The 24,263-nt window shown below is 41.9% G+C and overlaps 1 protein-coding gene, 3 long non-coding RNA genes and 1 pseudogene across 5 annotated transcripts; 1 reads left to right on the forward strand and 4 right to left on the reverse strand.

Moving 5' to 3' along the window:
* Positions 1 to 653: 653 nt before the first annotated feature.
* LOC144385336 (uncharacterized) lies at positions 654 to 1,896 on the reverse strand. The gene has a single exon (XM_078085494.1). The coding sequence runs from the start codon at positions 1,683 to 1,685 to the stop codon at positions 654 to 656; it is 1,032 nt and encodes a 343-aa protein (XP_077941620.1). The 5' UTR covers positions 1,686 to 1,896.
* A 6,187-nt stretch (positions 1,897 to 8,083) lies between these two features.
* LOC144385338 (uncharacterized) lies at positions 8,084 to 9,511 on the reverse strand. The gene is made up of 2 exons (XR_013451583.1): positions 8,946 to 9,511; positions 8,084 to 8,742 (listed from the first exon to the last, which is right to left on the reverse strand). It is a non-coding gene; the product is annotated as an uncharacterized LOC144385338 (long non-coding RNA).
* Positions 9,512 to 14,150: 4,639 nt separating this feature from the next.
* LOC144385337 (uncharacterized) lies at positions 14,151 to 15,635 on the reverse strand. Its single transcript, XR_013451581.1, has 2 exons — positions 15,025 to 15,635; positions 14,151 to 14,801 (listed from the first exon to the last, which is right to left on the reverse strand). It is a non-coding gene; the product is annotated as an uncharacterized LOC144385337 (long non-coding RNA).
* Positions 15,636 to 17,060: 1,425 nt separating this feature from the next.
* LOC144385334 (UDP-glucuronosyltransferase 2C1 pseudogene) lies at positions 17,061 to 19,099 on the forward strand (annotated as a pseudogene). Its single transcript, XR_013451574.1, has 2 exons — positions 17,061 to 17,167; positions 17,386 to 19,099. The product of XR_013451574.1 is annotated as a UDP-glucuronosyltransferase 2C1 pseudogene (transcript).
* Positions 19,100 to 22,537: 3,438 nt separating this feature from the next.
* On the reverse strand, positions 22,538 to 23,854 carry LOC120813928 (uncharacterized). The gene is made up of 2 exons (XR_013451584.1): positions 23,275 to 23,854; positions 22,538 to 23,139 (listed from the first exon to the last, which is right to left on the reverse strand). It is a non-coding gene; the product is annotated as an uncharacterized LOC120813928 (long non-coding RNA).
* Between the last annotated feature and the right edge of the window lie 409 nt (positions 23,855 to 24,263).

Genomic DNA, 24,263 nt, shown 5'->3' on the forward strand with positions numbered 1-24,263 from the left:
ACTCTCACAGCCCTCCACCGCAGACGGGATCAGCCTGACCGGCGAGTCCAGGCTACGGGTGGCTGGCTCAGGGCCTAGCCGAGGCTCCGACAGGTACGACATGGCAGCCTTTGTCTGTTTTCCTTCCCCCACACAGCACCTGTGAGGTCCGGCTGTGTGTGTAGTTGCGCGCTGGGAATCCAGCGGTCTCATATGCACCACCTGCCCATCAATAAAGCTCAGTGTGGCTTTCCCCAAGTCTATTTGACAGCCCTGCTCCCGCAAAAAGTCCAAGCCTAAAATACAGGCATCTTGTACTTCCGCTACCCACACAGTGTGTCTCATTTTCCGTCCCCCCACAGTCAATATCAGCTGCCCTCTCCCTTTCATTGGTGCTAGCTCACCAGTTACTGTGCGTAGCTGAACTGCTGTGTCCTCCAGCTGTGTACCCACTGGCACCACCTCCGGCCGGACCACTGTGACCGTTGACCCGGTGTCCACTAGGGCGGTGCAGGAAACCCCCTCGATGCAAATGGGAATATGGCAGAAGTCCGATATGGAAGTCCTTCCCACCACAGCCACATTCTGCCCCTGGCCCATGCTGTACTGAGAGGCGCTGCTGGCCACAACCAGTGACGAACGGGACTTAAGGGTGGGGGCACGCAGCGTCCCGTCTACTGCGTCCCCTTGCCGTTTCCCAGAGCTTTAGTCGAGGCTGGGCAATCCCTCACCATGTGTCCAGCTTGGCCACACCCCCAGCAGAGGCGCGGCTGTTGTTGTGGCCGCACCGGGGCCTGTGTTTGTTGACGCCTGGCAGGGGGCATAGCCAACCCCCTGATCATCTCGGTCACCTCGTCCACCCACAGCGGCCGCTCCGACATTGTCTCTCCTACCGCCCTGACCATTGGGGAAGCATCGTGCTGTGCAGCGCTCATGACCATCTCCCTCTCCAGCGCGTACTCCAGTGCGTCAGTCAGGGTTTGGGGGCGAGCCAACTGAGTGTGAGCCCGCAGATCAGATGGAGAGAGAGCCCTGACGAACTGATCACGTGCAAGCTCCGTTTGCACTGGCGTAGGCATATGCGCGTATGCACGTCGTGTCAGTCCTTCGATGTCGTTTGCCAACGTGCGCAGGGATTCCCCAGTTCGCCTCTGACGTCCATGCAGCTCCGAGCGCAGCAGCTCCGAACGAAAACATTGTCCAAACCGGCGCCCTAGAGCACCAGCCAGGGCTCCATAATTACCCCTCTCACTCGGGTCCAAAAGCAGCAGACAAGACAGTGCATCATCCGTCAAACAAAGGGCGAGCTGGAGGGCTTTCTGTTCATCTGACCAGCTGTTTGCACGAGCTAAAAGCTCGAACTGAGCATGAAAAGCCTCCCAGTCAGACTTCCCCGCGTATTTCGGCGTTTTTATGCTCACCGGCACTCGCTGTCCCTGGGCGCCGCCATCTTTGTTTACGTTTTGTCCATGCACGTTCCCGGGCGGCAATTCCCCGCGCGCCGTGTAGCAAGCTTCAGCGCTAGCCGTCGGTACGCCAGGACCCCCAGCGGATGTTGGTGGTTGTAACTCACGTATCATCCCCCTTCCTAGCCCGTCCACGGAAAAACGCTGTCCTTCCAGCACTTGAACAGGACGAGGATATCCGTACTCATTGTCCTCCTCCTCATTCTTGACACAAAAACCTCTGCCAAAAGAACGCTCCATCTCCACCAGAAAAAGCGCCCACCAAACAGTAGTCCGCCCACGCCTGAGCGGTCGACTACGTTAACAAAATCAGACTTAAGTTTACTTCTGACACCAGTTGTAACGTTTCGTGTAAATAAAGAGCCAGGTTCTTATCGCTCGGGTTTATTGTTGTCTGTTGTCGGCCACAGCCACGCCATTTCACACACCCAGTCATCAACTTAGTCCGAACAGAACTTCCCCTTCCTGTGCTCCCCGAAAACTACCCACATTCCCCGGAAGGGGCGGTACCCCAACAATGGCCTACGTAACAGTAACATTAATCAGAGCCATATACATTCATGAACTTAAGGCACGCTACAATATTTTCATATTAATTTCAAACTTTTCAAAATTGAAAATTAAAACCTTTTTATTTATTTATATTTATCCCTGGTTACAAACTTTACACTCAACTAAGCCCACTAACTGTTGGCTGAAGCATCATATTTAATGGACAGACATATTACCATCTCCTCATCCCACAAAATAAAAAACAGCACTATGACAGTTATGACTATGGCAGTTATTTTACCATTTACCACCACACCAGCAGGAATGATGAACACTGCGGATGAGAATACTGTGTTCCATATAGGCTTGCAAGGGCAGTTAAACTTCTGCTCCAGCCAATGCTCCAGTCCAATTTGGATTAAGCTAAACACCAAATTTGTTACTAGAGGACGCTTGCTAAGTTCTTCTCTCAGCATGGTGAGCGAGCATTGATTTTTACTTCCCATACTAGATTGAGCGAAAAATAAAGGCAGCCGCTGCAAAAAGCCTAAAAGAGGGTCTAGCAATGTAAACACATTGGCAACAGATGAGCAATGTGTGATTAACGCATCCAGGGGTATGTTTTCCCCTCAGCAACATGCTGCACTTTCACTCTGATTGGTTTCTAACAAAGGAGGGTGTGCCGACAGCTCTGACTCTTCTCCAGCTGATTGGTCCTTGCAAGGTTTCAGGTGGGTTACATTTTAAATGTGTTTCTGATGGACAAAATGTAGGGAGGGCGGTAAAGTGGAGGGAGGTTTGTTCTGCACAGACTGGCCCCTTTCCAGAATGAATTCTTGGAGTTAGATGCATTTATAAGAATAAATATGTATCAGTGACTTCTACAGCTCTGATGGACGGGAAATTAAAAGGAATAAGAACATGGATTCATCATCATGTCACTTGGGACTTGGAGAGCTTCCCCATGACTTAGCTAATTAGATAGCTGAAGCTTTTGCTAAATTACCACAGAAGGTAATCTGGTATTAAGGGGACCAACCGGCCACTCTGGGCAACAATACTTTCCCTGTACACTCGATGACACAGAATGACCTCCTGGGACATAAAAATATCTATGATCAGTTCTAATCGTATGCATTTCCATTGTTTTCAAGCCGACAACCTTTCTAGACTCAGAGCAAAGGGCGTTGCAGAAGTTATGGATGTTTCTGAATTGAACACAAAAAAACTTCACCTCAATGCAATACAGGAAGTGTTGAACGAGCCCTCCTACAGAAGGAACATGCAGATGCTCTCCAGGCTGCACAGATATCAGCCGATGAAGCGGCAGGATACCGCCCTCTTCTGGATAGAGTTTGTGATGAGACACAAAGGTGCAGCTCACCTGAGAACTGAGTCCTACAAGATGCCCTGGTACTCCTACCACTCTGTTGATGTGGTTATCTTCTTAGGTGGAGCTGTGCTGATAATTATATGCACTTTAGCTGCATTGATACGGTGTTTGTGCTGCAGGTGTCTGAGAAGAAAAAGTCAATGTGATTTGAAAAAATGTAAGTAGAAATCACCATGAAATATGATTCCAGTATTTGAACCATGAAAATATTGATTGAATAATTACTGTAATTAAATGTGGATGACCGAAAAATACCTTCTTTAGGTGAAAGAAAAAAACATTTGATTTTAGTAAAAAATACAATGGTCATTTGGTGCTTTATAATTCTTTTATTTATCAACAAAGAAGAACATAGAGGTTTAAGGCTGATTATATGCAATATCAGTATATTCCTAGACATTTCCTAGAAATACAATCTCAGTATATAAATCATGAAAATATTGACTCAAGAATTATTGTAATTAAATGTGGATAACCGAAAATTCCTTTTTTTATTAGATGAAAGAAAAAAACATTTGATTTTCGTAAAAAAGACAATAGTCATTTAGTGCTTTATAATGCTTTTCTTTATCAACAAAGAAGAACATAGAGGTTTAAGGTCTATCATTTGTCAAAATAGGCTGCAAAATTGCTGCTTTAGAAGGAAGTAATCATTTTACTAATATGGGTACTTCTAGAACAGGAACAGGAACGAGCCGGTGCATGTTTTGCTCCACTGATTTCCATGATGTTTCCAACTCACTGAAACACTGAATGATGATAGAAGACTGAAAAGACAAATCCAAACCTGGCCCTTAAATATGTAAATAATTAGTGGCATTTTGTAATAAGGTACACTATTTTGGTACAAAACAATAACACTATCTTAATGTCAATGTTGATGGAGAGCTTCTCTCATTTTAATCTGATATTTAGATTTAAATTGTATTAAATTGTTTTGGGGTAAGTCAAAATGGCTTATTTTGGACATGGTAACCACTTATATATAAAAATAAAAATGTTCAACAGTCTATACAGTATTTCTAATTTCTTCTAACTATGTCTTGCATGATATGAAACAAATCCCTTTTGGTTTTGTCTTGCGTCTTCAACCTAACGAGTATTAGGTTTAAAAAACAAATAAATAGCAAAGGAACAATTGGCTCAGGTCTCCTCAGTTCTTTGCCAAATAACGGTTGTGTGTTATCTTTGATGAATCCGTTTGATCTGGAGGCTCATAATAGAGTATCTTTGGCTCTGGAGAGTTAACAATGTTTTAAATATTGTCCCATTGCCCTTAAGGCTTTCACAAAATTCTTGATTGTGAAGATGTCTCATGAGATTGTATTGCGTAAAAGTCTGCGCGCCGGGCACTAACAACACCCTCGAACTGTTACATTATTGTACGATAAAGTACAGCCTCTCGTACCTTATTGCTTTATTTCTCATACATTTTACCACATCTTTGTTTGTTTTTCATCCAGCCTGCATGTTTACTGACCTCCTGTCATTTCAGATCCTCCCACATAAGCTCATCACCCTCACCTGGTTCTCCTTGCCCTTCTCACCTGCAGCACATCCCCTCGTCAGCCAATCACTATTTAATCCTGTCACATTCTGTTGCTCCCTGCCAAATTATTTTGTGTCAAGGCAAAGTCTTCCAGCGTTTCTGAATTAGGCTATCTGCTCTGACCTTACCTGCCTTTTGACCACGTATTCTCACGAGCTTCTCTCATTTTAAGAGAAGCCTGTCCCGTTTTGGATTTATCTGCCTCTCTGATTGCCATCCTGGTTCTGACCCTGCTTGTTTTCTTCTACGGATTCCCTGCCTGCCCCTCTGGATTTGGTTGCCTGTCTGATTGCCAGGGGTGTTCCTAGACCCCCTAGGGGCCCCCAGAATAATAAGTGAAGTCCAGGACTACGGATCAGTTAAGAAATATTTTATTAAACAATTAAAATATTAAATAGTCAATAACATGACCATCTGAATGCAAACTTTACACACAACATATAAATAACAGAAAAATGAACATAACTGAAATGTGCCAACATTTTCAGAATGATAAAGATACTACTAAGGAAAAAAAGTGGAAAGGAAGAACTTTGCTTGCTGTGACACCTTGGTCCTATATCCATAGTCCAATAGTAGTGCCTTTTTTTTTACTTAAAACATATTGTCTGGCTCGTAATGTGTTTAGAAGAAAATGCGACGCTGTTTGATTGCGTAGCATATTGATACGTAGCGTTAGCCACCAAAACGCACCAATCGGTTGACAAAGTTCTGCAATATGGATTTGGTAATTCAGAGAATTTCTGACCCTGCCTGTTTTCATCAACAGATTCTCTGCCTGCCACTCTGGATTTGTTTTGCTTACTGACGGACCTCCCGGTTTTCGACCTTGCCTCAACTTCCAGTCAAATCTATTTGTCTCGCCCACTGTTGTCTTAGTAGTGCTTTTGGGTTCCTTCCTGCACCGGTACCAGTACCCGTGACATGATTATAACATGGGTAGATGAAATCCAGCGTTCTGATTGGTTACGAGTCAGCCACGGGGGTTGAAAACCGGAAATCCCACAAATGATGGATTTTGGGCAATGCGAGCTTTCGCACCCGGACAATTAAAGTGGACGTCGTGAGCGATGTGAATGTAGTGCGGGACCCGATGGTGTTTACGTGCACGTACGGGGACTATATTTTCTCTAGACTACTGAAATGAGATACACAACGTGTGGTGGCCACAACTATTTACTTCCTGTATATAATTTCGCTGGTAACCGCCGGTACTTGAGGCACCACTTTACCTTCAATAATGTTCGACCCCCGAACTGTTATATTATTGGATGATAAAGTACAGCCTCTCGTACCATATTGCTTTAGTAACGGCGGTTATTAACGTCTCATGAGCGCATTATCCACGAACCCACAACGCTCGGTTGATGGCAGGTTCTTGCAAACCGACTACGGACCGCGGAGACTATTTTACGCTCCGGCGAGCTTGTGTGTGCACTACCTTAGTTTAGCTCGACTGTCTCCGTAACAGACCGTCACAGTATCTTGCGGTCGCAAGAAAAGAAAGACTGTCAAAAGTGGAGGTCCAGTCGAGAATGGCTGGTTTATGATCCAGCAAAGAAAATACAATATTGCGCTGATTGTAGGCCGTAGTGAAAAGGTTAAAGGTCGCTTTGCTAGTTGGGACAAGCAATTTCACAGTGGAAACAATAAAGGACCATGGTGTTCCCGTAGGCCATGACAAAAGCTTTGCGACTAAACGGACCAAGACAACAGTTTTGCAGTAAATGTCCTCGTGAAGTCGAAGAGTTTTACACCTCTGCACCAGTTATATGCAATGAGCTTCTCTTTTTGTCTTCAGTCAGTCATTTTTGTTTTAAAGTCTTATATAACCACTCATGAGACAGCAAACAGTTTTTTTTATTCTTGTACAGATCAGACTAATGAGATAACTGTTCACTCATTCGGTTCAGATACCGGCAAGCACTGTTTGAACTTTGTCTCTTGTCAACAAAGGATGTGGTAGGACGCAAAGGCGTGGATAGCCTGACAATCTGCAGGCTTTTGCAGATTGCACGCAATTATTGCACGCTGTTGTCTTTGCAAGTGTTTTGTATTTGTATTCATTTGGCAGGGACAGCGTAGAATGTATGAACGAGGGACATGTAAAGCCAGATAGTCTCTATTCATTTTTTGTTGAAGTTCCAAAAGTTACTAAAAATTAAAAAGTTCTGAGACGATTATATTGCCTGTAGTACATTTATCAAATACAAATGTACAGTATAATACATACAACATAGTGTATCTATAATGTATATCGGAACGATGACATGGAAAGGATATGGTTCAAAGTGGCCCTAGATGGTAGATGGGGAGGAAGAAACGGGACTTTATATATCGCCCTCAACTGTTAGACACGTTTATTTTGGATCAGAGCGGCAGATGATTTAACACATGAAACTCCATGATTAATCTTAGGCTGGCTGTTAGCCTGGTCTGGAGCAGGCTAGCTGCAAAAAAAAAATCCACATTGGTACTTGGCTGGGTTTAATTGAACCTGCTCTCGTGCAACCAAGTCAAAGCTAAATTCATCCAGGATAACTTGAATATCCCGGTTTAATCCCTTATCCTGGTTTTGTGCAATAGCCCCCAGAGGGATTTATACAGTGCTTTACATGGTATGCTACTTTACAGTAAAACCAGCACATTTATCACATGAACACAGATACAGCAATAAAACAACACATAAAAGCAACTAAAATAGAGTGTACAACTTTCCTAGTAAGTAGATATTTCTAAATCGTAAAGCATTCAGTCAGGATTTTTCTCTCTGTTTAATTACAGCAGCCATATTCCCTTTTTTTGCATTATATATGCTTCAACTCCTCCTACATTTCCATTATCAGCTGCTACTTAGCGGGTGAGAAATATGCTGCTCGCTGCGTCTTCTCTATTCCTGCATCAGTAAATCTGTGATCAATACCGTGGTCTACTTATGAAAGCCATGGACGTGCACTTATCCCAACTATGTGCACCTGGATTGACTAAGTTCCCCCCTCTCATCCCGGCTCGGCAAACGTGCAACCAATTAATCCGCGAGGAGCCGATTGCCCTTTTTCACTCATCCTGGATTTCTTTATTGTACTTTTGTGCAATTCCCCCCTGGTCCGCAGCGAGTTCATCCTCAGCACAGTGAGCTCGGCTACATCTGCACCTCCACTTCTTGTTTGCATCTTTCTCTAATTACATACATGAGACCCACACTTAAAAGCTTACAAAACAATGATTTATTTACACTGAATTCTTATTTTCAAATGTTTGAATACGTGTTTACGCCATTAAACACCACTGATCTAGTTAAAAGAAAATGCTACAGGTTGTTGCTGTAGATGATGATTTATATGTATTTACTGCCTGTTTTATTATGACTCACAAGATCAGTGATAATCATATTGCGTAGCAACATATGAACAAGTCAATGTATTGCCATATTGTATCTGTATTAAAAGATGAACATCAATTGTATGTGTTTGCTTTTAGGTGAAGGAGCAACAGACACACCCTGCCCATATTCTACGCTACAGCCTAATTTATCTGTTGTTTGTATTAATTTGGCAGGGAAGTGCAGAATGTATGAACGAGGGACACATAAATGTACTGTATAATACATACAACAAAGTGTATCTATAATGTATATCGGAATGATGACATGGAAAGGATATGGTTCAAACTGGCTCAGTGGTAGATGGCAATAAGTTTTCCATTTCAACACCTTCAGGCGGACGATCTCCTCCAGGCGGACGATCTCCTTCACCCGGGGGATCTCCTTCAGCCTGAATTCCTCTGCTTCCACAGCAGCGTTCTTGGATTACATACCCCATGAGACCAAACCACATGACGAGGAGGAGGCATTCGCCTATACCCTGGAGTACAAACGAGTTGAGCAAAACTTAAAAAGTGCATTCTTGATTATCAAAGTGTATTAACAGAGCTATATTGAAAGTTTCCAAAGGCCAATAGCGTTACATTATATATAAATATTTTTCAACCAGGCATACTGCGAGGGGGAGGTGTTTTTGCTCCACTGATCATAAGAATTCTGTAAACTAGAAAGCATTCAACTCACCTGAGACAAAGAATAGAAATTCTGTGTGGCGGCTGCTTTGTCGGAGGTGACATTTGGCTTACACCAATTTATTTTAGCTTCCTTGTCATCTACTACAAATCTACCCTCCCAGGTTGACATGGCACAAGCAAGGTATTGGCCATCGAAGAACATCAAAACCAGCCACATGAAAGCAGGAACAGAGCTGGAGACGATTATCCTGAACCACGCGTCACATCTGCGTTTTTCAATGATCAGCATCATGGTGGAGGCCATGCCGGCAGGAATGATGAAGAATCCTAATGACAATACTACGTTCAATGGAAATTTACAAGGGCACCGAAACTCCATCTCCATTATCTTCTCCAGTCCCATGAGAATGAAGCCAAAAGCCACATTTGATATCAGAGAAAGTTCTTTTTTCAGCAATTTGATGAGCCATTGATTTTTAATCATACTTGACCCAAAAATGAAGGCAACCGCTGCAAAAAGCCCAAAAGAGGGTCCAGCACTGTGAACAGATAAGCGATGTGTGATTAACGCATCAGGTATATTTTCCTCTCACCCACATGCAGCACTTCCAGTCTGATTGGTTTCAAACAAAGGAGGGTGTGCCAACAGCTCTGACTCTTCTCCAGCTGATTGGTCCGTGCAAGGTTTTAGGTGGGGTTACATTTTAAATGTGTCTCTGATGGAAAAACTGTAGGGAGGGTGGTAAAGTGGAGGGAAGTTTGTTCTGCACAGACTGGCCCTTTGCATCAGTGACTTCTACAGCTCTGATGGACGAGATATTAAAAGGAATAAGAGCATGGATTCATCATCATGTTACGTGTAACAATAACTGGCGAGTTCCTCATGACCCAGCTGATGAGATACCTAAAGCTTTTGCTAAATTACCTCAGAAGGTAATCTGGAGTTATAAAGAGGACCGACTGGCCACTCTGGGCAACAATACTTTACTTGTAGACTCAATGACACAGAATGACCTCCTGGGACACAAAAATAGTCATGAGTTCATAAAATGTAATTCTCATTGTTTTCTATCAAGTCGACAACCTTTCTAGACTCAGAGCAAAGGGCGTTGCAAAAGTTATGGATGTTTCTGAATTTAACACAAAAAAGTGTGAATGCAATGCAGGAAGTCATGAACGAACCATCGTATAGGAGGAACATGTAGAGACTCTCCAGCTCGCACAGAGATCAGCCTACTAGGTGGAGCTGTGCTGATAATTGTTGTCTATTGTCTGTTTGACATATTTTGGCAATAAATGTTTCCTGATTCCTGATAATTATATGCACTTTAAATGCATTGATAAGGTGTTCATGCTCCATGTGTCTGAGAAGAAACGTTGATGTGATTTAAAAAAACATTTAAGTAAAAATCACCATGAAATATGATTCCAGTATATGAACCATGAAAACATTGACTCAATATTTACTGTAATTAAATATTAAAATTAAATGTGGACAACCAAAAAATACCTTCTTTAGGTGAAAGAAAAAAACATTTGATTTTAGTAAAAAAAATACAATGGTCATTTGGTGGTTTATAATGCTTTACTTTTTGAACAAAGAAGAACATAGAGGTTAAAGGCTGATTTTCTTTGTTTTCAGCATATTCGTTAAAACAGTCAAAACAGGCTGCAAAATTGCTGCTTTAGAAGGAAGTAATTTTCTAAATATGTGGGTAGTGCTGTATACAATATTTCTCATTTCTTCAAACTATGTCTTGCATGATATGAAACAAATCCCTTTTGGTTTAGTCTTGCGTCATCAATGTAAAGAGTATTGCTTGTTAAAAAACAAATAAAAAAGAAAAGGAACGATTGGCTCAGGTCTGCTCAGGTCTTTGCCATATAACAGTTGTGTGTTGTCTGTGATGAATCTGTTTGATCTGGAGCCTCGTAATAGAGTATATTTGGCTCTGGAGAGTTAACAATGTGTTTAAATATTCCTGTCCCATTGCCCTTAAGGTGTATATTTAATTCTTGTGATTTTGTCTCTGGAGATTTTATTGCGTCAAAAACTTCTTACAAAAAAAGACAAAATAGCTGCAGCTTTTTCTGAACTACCTTTGAAAGTGAAGACAGGAAAAAAAGGAGAAAAGAGATTTCCTCGTTACTCTCGGGTTATGTACCGAACTACTTCTTGCGGTTGTTTCCTGAAGGCAACTGCTTATATGCAAGTTAAAGTCTTATATAACTACTCATGAGACAGGAAACAGTTTTTTATTCTTGTACAGATCAGACTAATGAGATAACTGTTCACTCATTCGGTTCAGATACCGGCAAGCACTGTTTTAACTTTGGACTGAACTTTGTCTCTTGTCAACAAAGGATGTGGTAAGACGCAGAGGCGTGGATAGCCTGACAATCTGCAGGCTTTTGCAGATTGCACACAATTATTGCACGCTGTTGTCTTTGCAGTGTTTTGTATTTGTATTCATTTGGCAGGGACAGCGCAGAATGTATGAACGAGGGACACGTAAAGCCAGATAGTCTCTATTTATTTTCTGTTGAAGTTCCAAGAGTTACTAAAAATTAAAAAGTTCTGAGACCATTATATTGCCTGTAGTACATTTATCAAATACAAATGTACAGTACAATACATACAACATAGTGTATCTATAATGTATATCGGAATGATGACATGGAAAGGATATGGTTCAAAGGGGCCCTAGATGGTAGATGGGGAAGAAACGGGACATTATATATCGCCCTCAACTGTTAGACACGTTTATTTTGAATCAGAGCGGCAGATGATTTAACACATGAAACTCCATGATTAATCTTAGGTTGGCTGTTAGCCTGGTCTGGAGCAGGCTAGCTGCAAAAAATAAATCCATATGGTTACTTGGCTGGGTTTAATTGAACCTGCTCTCGTGCAACCAAGTCAAAGCTAAATTCATCCAGGATAACTTGAATATCCCGGTTTAATCCCTTATCCTGGTTTTGTGCAATAGCCCCCATACATGGTATGCTACTTTACAGTAAAACCAGCACATTTATCACATGAACACAGATACAGCAATAAAACAACACATAAAAGCAACTAAAATAGAGTGTACAACTTTCCTAGTAAGTAGATATTTCTAAATCCTAAAGCATTCAGTCAGGATTTTTCTCTCTGTTTAATTACAGCAGCAGTATTCCCTTTTTTTGCATTATATATGCTTCACCTCCTCCTACATTTCCATTATCAGCTGCTACTTAGCGGGTGAGAAATATGCTGCTCGCTGCGTCTTCTCTATTCCTGCATCAGTAAATCTGTGATCAATACCGTGGTCTACTTATGAAAGCCGTGGACGTGCACTTATCCCGACTATGTGCACCTGGATTGACTAAGTTCCCCCCTCTCATCCCGGCTCGGCAAACGTGCAACCAATTAAGCCGCGACGAGCCGATTGCGCTTTTTCACTCATCCTTGATTTCTTTATTGTACTTTTGTGCAATTCCCACCTGGTCCGCAGCGAGTTCATCCTCAGCACAGTGAGCTCGGCTACATCTGCAGCTCCACTTCTTGTTTGCATCTTTCTCTAATTACATACATGAGACCCACACAGATGAAAATGAGGAGCCGCTCTCCTTTTAATCCGACCTTTAGATTTCATTTCATTATTCAATGCATTGGGATAATTTAAAATAACGGTTGTGCGTTATCTGTGACTAATCTGTTTGATCTGGAGCCTTGTAATACAGTATTTTGGGCTCTGGATGAACATGCAGAGTCGGCCCCAATTTCTACAGTTTATGGGCAAAACTGGTACTCGTAAATCGTAAGTAACAAGAAATTAGTCAGATCTGCATAACTGCTGTAAGTGTAGGTTTCAGCAGACGTGCACAGTAAACGCATCAGTCTCTTCTCAACAAAGGATGTGGTAAAACACTAAGGCGTCGACAGTGTGAAAATCTATAGGCTTTGTGTTCCTCTGCAGATTGCAGGCGATTGTTCTGCTGTTGTTTTAGAAAAATTCTCACTTGCCACCAGCGTAAAAACATCAAAACAGGATAGACAGAGTTGACACACACATACAGGTCATGTGCCAACCCTACTCAAAGGTTTTCATCTTCGGAGCAGGAATATATGGTTGGAAGATAAACAGGCTAAAACAGGGTTTTAAAAACACCGACGCACAAAAATCTTGATTATCAGAACATGTGCTCTATGGTTTTGTCCTGTTTAAAACACATTAATGCAGTTTTTCCGACAGCAAGTTTTGGCATTCAACACAAGTCCAAAGTTAAAAGGATATTCCTTATATTACCAAATTGTTTTGTCCCACCATGGTGTTTGTAGAAGGTTTCTTGATAGAGAGATGTTACAAGCACACCTGGTTTTAGACAAATGCAGGTTTGTGAGGATTGCGGAAACTGTCTACTGACTAAATCCGTGAGGGGGTTTTTCTTTAATAAATCAATAATTGTATCATAAAACAATAACATTGAAACGTTTTTTGCAGAATTTGTGTGCATCCTATTATTAGCTGGTTGCAGCGATTATACAGATCATTATGAACATGTTTTTACACCTCCATGTGTCCGAAAGTAAATCTTTAGGAATATCAGTTCAGTATCGAGACAGTTGCTATCCAGGAGGGAAAACAAAAACTTGGAGATTGTTCCATGTTGATGGGGCGGCAAAACTGAATGCTTTTTTCCCCAATTCAGTCCGCACTTGTGGAATGTACAAGCAGTAGATGTCGCTGGACCTTAAAGCATACCGGTTTTCTGCTCCACGGAGGAGTGAACATAGATAAGCACATATATACAGCACACTTCCATAGTCAACTAACGGTAAAAAAGTTGACGAGACAAGCAGTTTACCCGCTCTAAAAGAGAGAAACAAGCGATTTCTGTAAAAGAAGCCAAGCCTTAGTCTTAGTTTTTTTTACCAGGTTTTCAATATGTAATTTAAAAGAGAGATTCCTATCTAAAAGAACACCTAAGTATTTATAATTGGTGACAATCTCTATTGGGTTACCTTGGGCAGTTTTTACAGAAGATACATTTTCATTTGAGTAAGGAGCTTTTGAGAACAACATGTGTTGACATTTAAAACCAATTTGAGGTTTTGTAGGCGGTCCTGTACGGCGTTTCTAGTTGATGTAGTGGAAATCAAACCTGCGGACCGAAGCAGAAGAGAGGAAAGAGAGGAAAACAAGAGTCTTATCAATGTGGTCAAACCTTTCAATATTACTTACGCAACCAAGGAAAAGGAAAGAGTTCGTTTTATTCTTATTCTTTTTATTAGTTTTCACAGACACGTATCACAGTGAAAGTAGAAAATACTCACTCAGTGCCTGAACCAGGCCGACTGCTTCCCCCCTGGTTAAAAACTTTACACTCAACTAAGTCCACTAGCTGTTGGCTGAAGCATTATATTCAATGGACAGACATATTACCATCTCCTCATCCCAATAAAAAACAGCAAAAATATCCAATTATTATTTTAAAGAGCCCTTAAAAGCTGATAAGTCGCAGCACTGACATATGAGATGAAAAAAGGCACAACCTCGTTACATATTCAATGGTAAAACAGAAAAATAAAACACTGTTTTCAATAACATCCACATTTAAGGCAAACTACTCAACACTAAATTCAAATCCGTGTGGTGGAATAATACTTTCAAACACTTCTTGACAACAGTTCAAAAAGTCATAAAGTCTGTTGAGGGTATTTGCAAAGTGTCCATGCCAGCAGGGCAGGTCCGTTGGGTGGTGTAAGTCCCTCTCAGGACGTCCTGGCCTACTGCAATGCAATATTTTCTTCAGGCTGACTTGGCACATTTTGATCGCTTTCCCCCGGTTTGCAGCTTTCTATGACTACATACACTATGAGACCCACACAGATGCAAGAGAGGAGGACTATGCCTACAACCTGGAGTACAAAAGAGTAGAGCAACACTTTGTTTAGTAAACATCTACAGAAGAAATGCATTCTTGTTTATCAAAGTGTATTAACAGAGCTACATTGATAGTTTCCAAATGCCAATAGCATTACATTACGTATGAATATTTTTCAACTAGGCATACTCCAAGGGTGAAGTGTTATTTTTCCATTGATCATAAGAATTTTGTAAAGTAGAAAGCATTCAACTCACGTGAGAAATAACAAAGAACTGCTGAGAGAGGAGCATCAGTTCTGGTGAGGTGACATTTCCATCACTAAGTGGCTCACACCACTTCAGCGGAGGTGCCTTGTCAACTACTATAAATCTACCCTTCCAGTCTGTCATGGCACAAGCAAAGTATTGGCCATCGAGAAACACCAAAACCAGCCACACGATAGCAGGAATGAAGCTGGAGACGGTTTTCCCGCACCACGCCTTGTATTCTTGAATGTTCTTGAAACACGTGTCACATTTGCATTTTTCAATGATCAGCATCAAGGTGAAGGCCATGATGGCAGGAATGACGAAGAACGCTGATGAGAATACTGCGTTCCATTTAGGGTTGCAAGGACACTCAAACTCCAGCTCCACCAGCTTCTCCAGTCCCATGAGAATGAAGCCAAAAGCCACATTTGATACCAGAGAAAGTTCTTTTTTCAGCAAGGTGAGCCATTGATTTTTAGTCATACTTGACCCAAAAATGAAGGCAACCGCTGCAAAAAGCCCAAAAGAGGGTCCAGCACTGTGAACAGATAAGCGATGTGTGATTAACGCATCCAAAGGTATGTTTTCCCCTCAGCCACATGCTACACTTCCACTCTGATTGGTTTCAAACAAAGGAGGGTGTGCCGACAGCTCTGACTCTTCTCCAGCTGATTGGTCCGTGCAAGGTTTCAGGTGGGGTTACATTTTGTGGTCTCTGATTGACAAACTGTAGGGAGGGTGGTAAAGTGGAGGGAAGTTTGTTCTGCACAGACTGGCGCTTTGCAGATAGAATGCTTGGAGTTAAATGCATTTATCAGAATGAATATATCAGTGACTTCTACAGCTCTGATGGACGGGAAATTAAAAGGAACAAGATCATGGATTCATCATCATGTCACTTGGGACTTTGGTTGGAGAGCTTCCCAATGACCTAGATGATGGGATAGCTGAAGCTTTTGCTAAATTACCACAGAAGGTAATCTGGAGGTATAAAGGGGAGCGACCGGCCACTCTGGGCAACAATACTTTACTTGTAGACTCAATGACACAGAATGACCCCCTGGGACATAAAAATATTCATCATCATGGAGTTCCAATCGTAGATGTTCCCATTATTTTCTATCAAGCCAACAACCTTTCTAGACTCAGAGCAAAAGGCATTGCAGAAGTTATGGATGTTTCTGAATTGAACACAAGGGTTAGGGCTCTCCAGGCTGCACAGAGATCAGCCTACTAGCTGGAGCTGTGCTGATAATTGTTTTCTATTGTCTGTTTGTTGTCTGTTTGACATATGTTGGCAATAAATGTTTCCTGATTCCTGATTCCTGATAATTATATGCACTTTAGCTGCATTGATAAGGTGTTCATGCTGCATGTGTCTGAGAAGAAACGTTGATGTGAGATCAGCAGATGAAGCCGCTGGATAACGCCCTCTTCTGGATGGAGTTTGTCATGAGACACGAAGGTGCAGCTCACCTGAGAACAGAGTCCTACAGGATGGCCTGGTACTCCTACCACTCTGTTGATGTGATTTTGTTCCTGGCTGCAGCTGGGCTGCTCGTGCTTGTTGATGTCATGATATTTTTATCAACAATCGCTGCGATTTCATTGTAATTGGTTGCCGCGTTACTGTGGTCATGCTTTAGATTGTGTTGTAAAAGAAAAGTAAAATTGTGGAAAAATAAAGTGATATGTAATTATTTTATTAATAAAAACATTTTGTTTATTATAATGAAATTAATTCAAAACAAAGAAGGAACCGCCCTATTTTTTTCCGGTGTTGCGTTGGGGGTATTACAATGTTCTCATATCCTCAGAACGGGTTCCTGAATTAAAAGTTTGGGAACCACTGCTCAAAGGAAAGGCAAACCTCAGGGTTGAATAGGTATTACAAATAAGAGGATCTGTTGGTACATTTACCAGCCAGGAGGTTGTGCTGTTCAGACATTTAAAGTTTGTCTTGATGCAGCTTTTCCTGCAGTAACACACCTTGCATGTACAAAGTACCCTTTGTACTTTCTTATCATCTGACAGTTTGAGAACATAACATTTCCTCATTCCAAAGTCCTGCTCGGGCTTAAACTGGAAGCACTTGTTCAGCTCTCTTACAAAGGAGACTATAGAACAAAAGTCCCTGGATGTCAAATAGGTAATAATCTTTTTTCAAATATTTTGCCTATAAGAATAACTGACAGCGATCTATTTAAGCTACTGTGTTTTTCATGGTATTAAATGTAATAAAAGCGGGAACAATGCTTACAATTATACATTTTATTTAATGACATTGAAGTAAACCTCACTCAGTATAATTCAATAATTGATGCAATGATGCATTTGCTAAGATCCAATATGCTCCCTCCCCAATAGAGAAAATGTATCTTCCCTGGGTCTGGATCGCTCTCTCCTTGCTCTGTCCACCTGTGGTTTACGGTGGGAAGGTTCTTGTTTTTCCGATGGACGGGAGCCACTGGGTGAACATGAAAGTCATCATGGAGGAACTTCATTCAAGGGGCCACCAGGTTTCCGTTGTGCGATGGTCGGACAGCTGGTACATCAAGGAAACTTCAGCATTCTATACTTCAATCACGCTCGATTTGGAGTCTGGATTTGATGAAGACTTTATAAGTACTTTCGTGGGTCAGTTGCTGAAAATCCAGAGAGAAGGAAAGTCTGTGTGGACACGTTTTAAACTGGAAATGGAACAAATAGAAAAGGCGCTTGAGCTGCATGAGAAAACATGTAAAATGCTTGAACTGCTTTTTGAAAACAAAGAACTTATTCAGTCGCTGCGGGATGCAAATTATGACCTGGTCCTTACAGACCCTGCTCTACCAGGTGGTGTTATCCTGGCCAACTACCTCAAGCTGCCTCTTGTTTTCAATGTCAGGTGGACTAGTCAAGGTGAAGGCCATTTTTCGATCGCGCCTTCTCCTCTGTCTTATGTTCCAATGACAGGGACCGAGCTTTCAGATAAAATGAGCTTTCGAGAGAGACTTCTTAATGTTATCATTTTTGGCATCACAGAATGTCAAATTGCATGTTATCTTTTACCAAATTATGGAAGCTTGATTGATAAATACTTTGGTCCAGAGAAAGACTTCATATCCATGTTTCAAGCAGCAGACTTGTGGCTGATGAGAGTGGACTTTGTGTTTGAGTTCCCTCGGCCCACCATGCCCAATGTTATCTACATGGGAGGCTTCCAGTGTAAACCGGCAAAACCTCTTCCTGAACACTTGGAGGACTTTGTACAGAGTTCTGGAGAGCACGGGGTCATCATCATGTCTCTGGGGACTTTGATTGGCGAGCTTCCCCACGACCTAGCTAATGAGATCGCTGCCGCTTTCGCTAAACTATCGCAGAAAGTCATCTGGAGATATAAAGGCACCAAGCCAGCCACTCTGGGCAACAACACCTTGCTAGTCGACTGGATGCCACAGAATGACCTTTTAGGACATCCAAAGGTAGCACTATTTGTGGCTCATGGTGGAACAAACGGTGTTCAAGAAGCAATCTACCACGGTGTTCCTATCGTAGGCCTTCCCCTCATTTTCGATCAGCGTGATAATCTGTTAAGAATAGAAGTAAGAGGAGCAGGGAAGATAATAGATATTTTTAGCATGACCGAGGACATCTTTTATCAGGGTATTCAGGAAGTGTTGAACGAGCCATCGTACAGGAGGAACATGCAGATGCTCTCCAGGCTGCACAGAGATCAGCCGATGAAGCCGCTGGATAACGCCCTCTTCTGGGTGGAGTTTGTCATGAGACACAAAGGTGCAGCTCACCTGAGAACAGAGTCCTACAAGATGCCCTGGTACTCCTACCACTCTGTTGATGTGGTTATCTTCTTAGGTGGAGCTGTGCTGATAATTATATGCACTTTAGCTGCATTGATAAGGTGTTTGTGCTGCAGGTGTCTGAGAAGAAAAAGTGTGTGATTTGAAATGTGATTTGAAAAAATGTAAATAGAAATCACCATGAAATATGATTCCAGTATATAAATCCTGAAAATATTGACTCAAGAATTACTGTAATTAAATGTGGATAACCAAAAAAATCTACCTTTTTTAGTTTAAAAAAAACAACATATGATTTTAGTAAAAAAGACAATGGTCATTTGGCGCTGTATATTGCTTTACTTTCTAAACAAGACCATAGCGGTTTAAGGCTTATTATATGTCATTTCAGCATATTCCTAGACATTAATTGTCAAAACAGGCTGCAAAATTGGTGCTTTAGAAGGAAGTAATTGCAAGTATTTTCCTAATATGTGGGTAGTGCTCATGAGTTCATCCTCTTTAATTAGGACAATGAGGGAGGAGCCGGTGCATGTATTGCCAACCTGCCCCTTAACTGCGTAAATCATTTCTTTATATTAGTCGGATTTTATAATATGGTACAATATATTGCTACAAACACTATCTTAATGTCATTATTGATGGAGAGCTTCTCTCATATTAATCTGATCTTTAGATTTAATTTCGTTAGTCAATATTTTGGGATCATTTAAAATGGCCTTTTTGGACATGGATGTACCACTTATATAAAAATAAAAATGTTTACCAGTCTTTACAATATTTCTAATTTCTTCTAACTATGTCTTGCATTTTATGAAACAAATCCTTTTTGGTTTTGTCTTGCGTCTTCAACCTAACGAGTATTGGGTTTAACAAATAAAAAAAGAAAACTGGCTCAGGTCTGCTCAGTTCTTTGCAAAGTAACGGTTGTGTGTTATCTGTGATAAATCTGTTTGATCTGGAGCCTCATAATAGTGTAATCTTGGCCTTTGGAGAGTTAACAATGTGTTTAAATATTTCTGTCCCATCGCCCTTATGGCTTTCACTTAATTATTGAATGTGAATATGTCTCTGGAGATTTTATTGCGTCAAAAAACATAAAATTGCTGCAGAATTACTTTTGAAAGTCACGAGAGCGATAAAACGGCTACTCCGTGTGACAAGGTCGTCCAAGCAGTTTATTGCTCATAACAGAAAAATGGCTCATGACTCCATGAATGAGTTTAGGGACACGATTTGTTTGCGCATGGTGCTCTGCTGTGTCTTGACACTGAATAAAGAGGAGTGGATAGAGACAACAACTTCCTCCGAGCCATACAGGAAGTACTGAATAAGCCCTCCTGTAGCGGCCGTCTGCCACTTCCTGTGTGTGAGTGTTGGTACTTTTATTTAGAAATGTAATTAGCATCAGAGTCACGTGGGCAGGGGTGCAGTGGTTTATGAATGAGTGTAGGCATCTAGGCGGAGTGATGGTTGTTTGGACATGGGGGTGAGTCGGGAGACGATACTTTTTGTTGACCGTATTCTACAGCGCACTTTATTGCATCGTCGCACAGAATTGTAAGAATACGTGTTCAAGATTTGGAGCCTGGTCGGGGTTATCAAAAATTCAGCCTAATGACTTCTCTCGTTCTGGGAAATTTATTTGTCAGATCACAGGTCAAGTATCAGCGCTGCGTTTGCAAAGGCAGGAGCAGTTCAGGCAGCACACAGGCCGGAAGAACAACTAACTAACATCAGCAAGAACATCATGTTTTATAACCCTTGAAAGACAGAGAAGGAAAGATTTTTATTGGCCCTAAACTGGCGTAGAGGAGGACCTTCCACCTCCCGCATCTAAGATCCGGTCACATCCAATGTCCAGACTCCTGACTTAACGTGAACATCGTAAACAGAGTGTGTATGTTGAATAGTGTTGGTGTGTCTCTAACCCCCCTTTGGCTGGTAAATCTACTAGTTGACCCGCAGACCTTACATTCCTCAGCCAGGACATAAACTGACTCCCCATCCTGTCAGACTCGTGTCTGCCTGCTTGGCAGATTCTGCTTCCCCCTTACCTAACTCTTAAATCAAGACAAGACAGCGAACCCCCAACTAAGCCCATGAAAATAACTTTTGATTATCAGCATGTATCGCTTCGCCTGCTTGGATGTTTTTTAACTTGACTTTCGGACAATAAAACCAATCAACTTCACAGGAGGAATCTGCGTCTGTTTGGAACGAGTACACACACCAATCTCGCGTACTTAGCCTCACGTGACTCCACCGGATTGTAGTCATCACACCTTCCCCAGGATGAACATGCAGGGTCAGCCCCAATTTCTATAGTTAATGGGCTCAACTGGCACTAGGGAAACGTTGCAAGTAACAAGAAAAAAGTCATTGCTGCATAACTGCCATTTGTGTAAGTTTCAGCATACATGCTCAGTAACCACATCAGACTCTTCTCGATAAAGGATGTGGTGAGACACAAAGGCGCCTGAGAATCTGCAGACAGGCTTTGTGTTCCTCTGTAAATAGCATGCTATTTGCAGGCCTACCAACTCTCACGGTTTCGCCGTGTGACACACGCTTTTGCATGTTTTCACACGCACTCACGCCACACAACCAATTTCTCACGGCAAAAAAAAAAATCTGATTTTGGGCCGAAGCGCGTTCGTTCCTTTTCAAACTCCCCGACAATAGATGGCGCTAAGGAGCGCATCTGTAAACCCATTCGCTGCATAGACATCCTATTTACCCCAAAGAGTCCCGAAGTTAGCAACAGAAGAAGATTTTCAAACAGACACAACCGCGGGAGAAACTCAGGAGGAGCAAAGACTAAGGTATGTTAATGACATGTGGTTCAATTAAGTACTCACTCTCTTAAACTTTAAATCTTGAAAGAAATTATTTGTTGTGTTTGTGCGTGTGATTTTGAGTGGTGAATGTAAACTCAGCTGTCATAACAAGCAGCACTGCTGCTAATCTAATCTTAAACACAGGTCTATTAATTAGGCTATATTGTGGTACATAGACAGTCATTGAGGCACAGCAATAGTTTTCTGGTTGAATGTTCAGCTCAAGTCTAGAAGGCCCAACAAGTCATGAGCAGATGAACATAAATCAGAATAAGTTCAGGCATACCACCCAAAAATCCACGAGAATGCATGAAATAACATCTACTTAAACCAAAATGTCCTGGGGGTGGACCATCAGCTATGTCTTTGCTTCACAGAATGTAACCAATGTTGTCCATCTCCAGTAGGCCGCCCCTATCAACGACTTTGGGCCCCACAAACCACCAGAATGCAGGGTACAACATGGGTACTACGCCAAATGAATTCCAATTTCCTGATATTTGAGCCACCAACGTGTGTGGCTGCGTGCGCGGCAAAATTTTGGTCACCCCCGACAAAATCTCACTCCAAGGTTTTTTGAAAAGTTGGCAGCTCTGTATTTGTAGCATGTGTTGTGCGAATTGTTCTGCTGTTGTCTCTGCAAGGTGTGGCATTTAACACAAGTCCAAAGTCAAAAGGATATTCCTAATGTTACCATATAGTTTTGTCCCACCATGGTGTTTGTAAAGGTTGCTTGATAGACAGTTACATGTTACAATCACACCTTGTTTCTAGTTGATGCAGTGGAAATCAAACTCGCGGACCGAAACAGAAGAATTGTGGAAAACAAGAGTCTTATCAATGTGTTCAAACCTTTCAGTAATACTTCAACAACCAAGGAATAGAAGAGAGTTCTTCAATTCTTTGTTTTCACAGACACATATCACAGTGACAGTGGTAGATACTCACATCAAATGAATGAACCAGGCCGACTGCTTCCTCCCTGGTTACAAACTTTATACTCAGCTAAGCCCACCAACTGCTGGCGGAAGCATCATATTCAATGGAGAGACATATTATCCGTCTCTTCATCTGACAAACAGCAAAAATATATTATTCTTTTAAAGAGCCCTTAAAAGCAGATAAGTCGCAGCACTGACATGTGGGATGAAGACCGGTTATTAAATGGTAAAAAAGAAAAATAAAATAAAAATGTTTTCAATAACATCCATATTTACAGCAAACGGCAGCATCATTCTCCATTCAATACTAAATTCAAATCCATGTGGTGGGCAAATACCTTCAAGCAACAAAGTCATGGTAAAGTCTGGTATGGGTATTTCCAAAGTGTCCATGCCAGCAGGGCAGGTGTGTTGTCCGCCCCGCTCTCAGGCCTCTAACGGGAGATTTTCTCCAGGGTGATTTTCCACTCCTTGATTGCAGCTTCCTTTGATCACATACGCTATGAGACACACAAAGATGAGGAGGACCACACCTGTACCCTGGAGTACAAAAGAGTAAAGCAACACTTTGTTTAGTAAACATCCACAGGAGAAGTGTATTAAGATAGCTGAGTTGATAGTTTCAAAAGGTCACTGATCATAAGAATTCTTTAAACTAGAAAGGATTCAACTCACGTGAGATATAGAATAGAACTTCTGTATGGTGAGCATTAGTTCTCCTGAGGTGATATTTGGCTTACACCACTTCATCTTGGCATCCTTGTCAACTGATACAAATCTACCGTTCCAGCCTGTCATGGCACAAGCAAAGTATTGGCCATCGAAGAACAACAACATCAGCCACACGATAGGAGGAACGAAGCTGGAGATGTTTTTCTTCGACCATGCGTCGAATCTGGTTCTTTGAATGATCAGCATCAAGGCGAAGGCCATGACGGCAGGAATGATGAAGAATGCTAATGAGAATACTCCGTTCCATAAAGGGTTGCAAGGACACTCAAACTCCACCTCCACCAGCTTCTCCAGTCCCATGAGGATTAAGCCAAAAGCCACATTTGACAGCAGAGGACGCTTGCTCAGTTCTTCTCTCAGCATGGCGAGCGACCATTCTTTTCTACTTTCCATACTAGATTGAGCAAAAAATGAAGGCAGCCGCTGCAAAAAGCCTAAAGAGGGTCTAGCGTTGTAAACACGTTGGCAACAGATAAGCGATGTGTGATTAACGCATCCAGAGGTATGTTTTCCCCTCAGCCACATGCTACACTTTCACTCTGATTGGTTTCAAACAAAGGAGGGTGTGCCGACAGCTCTGACTCTTCTCAAGCTGATTGGTCCGTGCAAGGTTTCAGGTGGGGTTACATTTTGTGGTCTCTGATGGACAAACTGGAGGGAGGGCGGTAAAGTGGAAGGAGGTTTGTTCTACACAGAATGGCCCCTTTAAATGCCTTTATCAGAATAAATATGTATCAGTGACTTCTACAGCTCTGATGGACGGGAAATTAAAAGGAATAAGATCATGGATTCATCATCATGTCACTTGGGACTTTGGTTGGAGAGCTTCCCCATGACTTAGCTGATGAGATTGCTGAAGCTTTTGCTAAATTACCACAGAAGGTAATCTGGAGGTAATCTGGGAAATAAAAATATTCATCATCATGGAGTTC

Source organism: Gasterosteus aculeatus, chromosome 12 (genome assembly GCF_964276395.1).
Source record: "Gasterosteus aculeatus chromosome 12, fGasAcu3.hap1.1, whole genome shotgun sequence".
NCBI lineage: Eukaryota > Metazoa > Chordata > Actinopteri > Perciformes > Gasterosteidae > Gasterosteus > Gasterosteus aculeatus.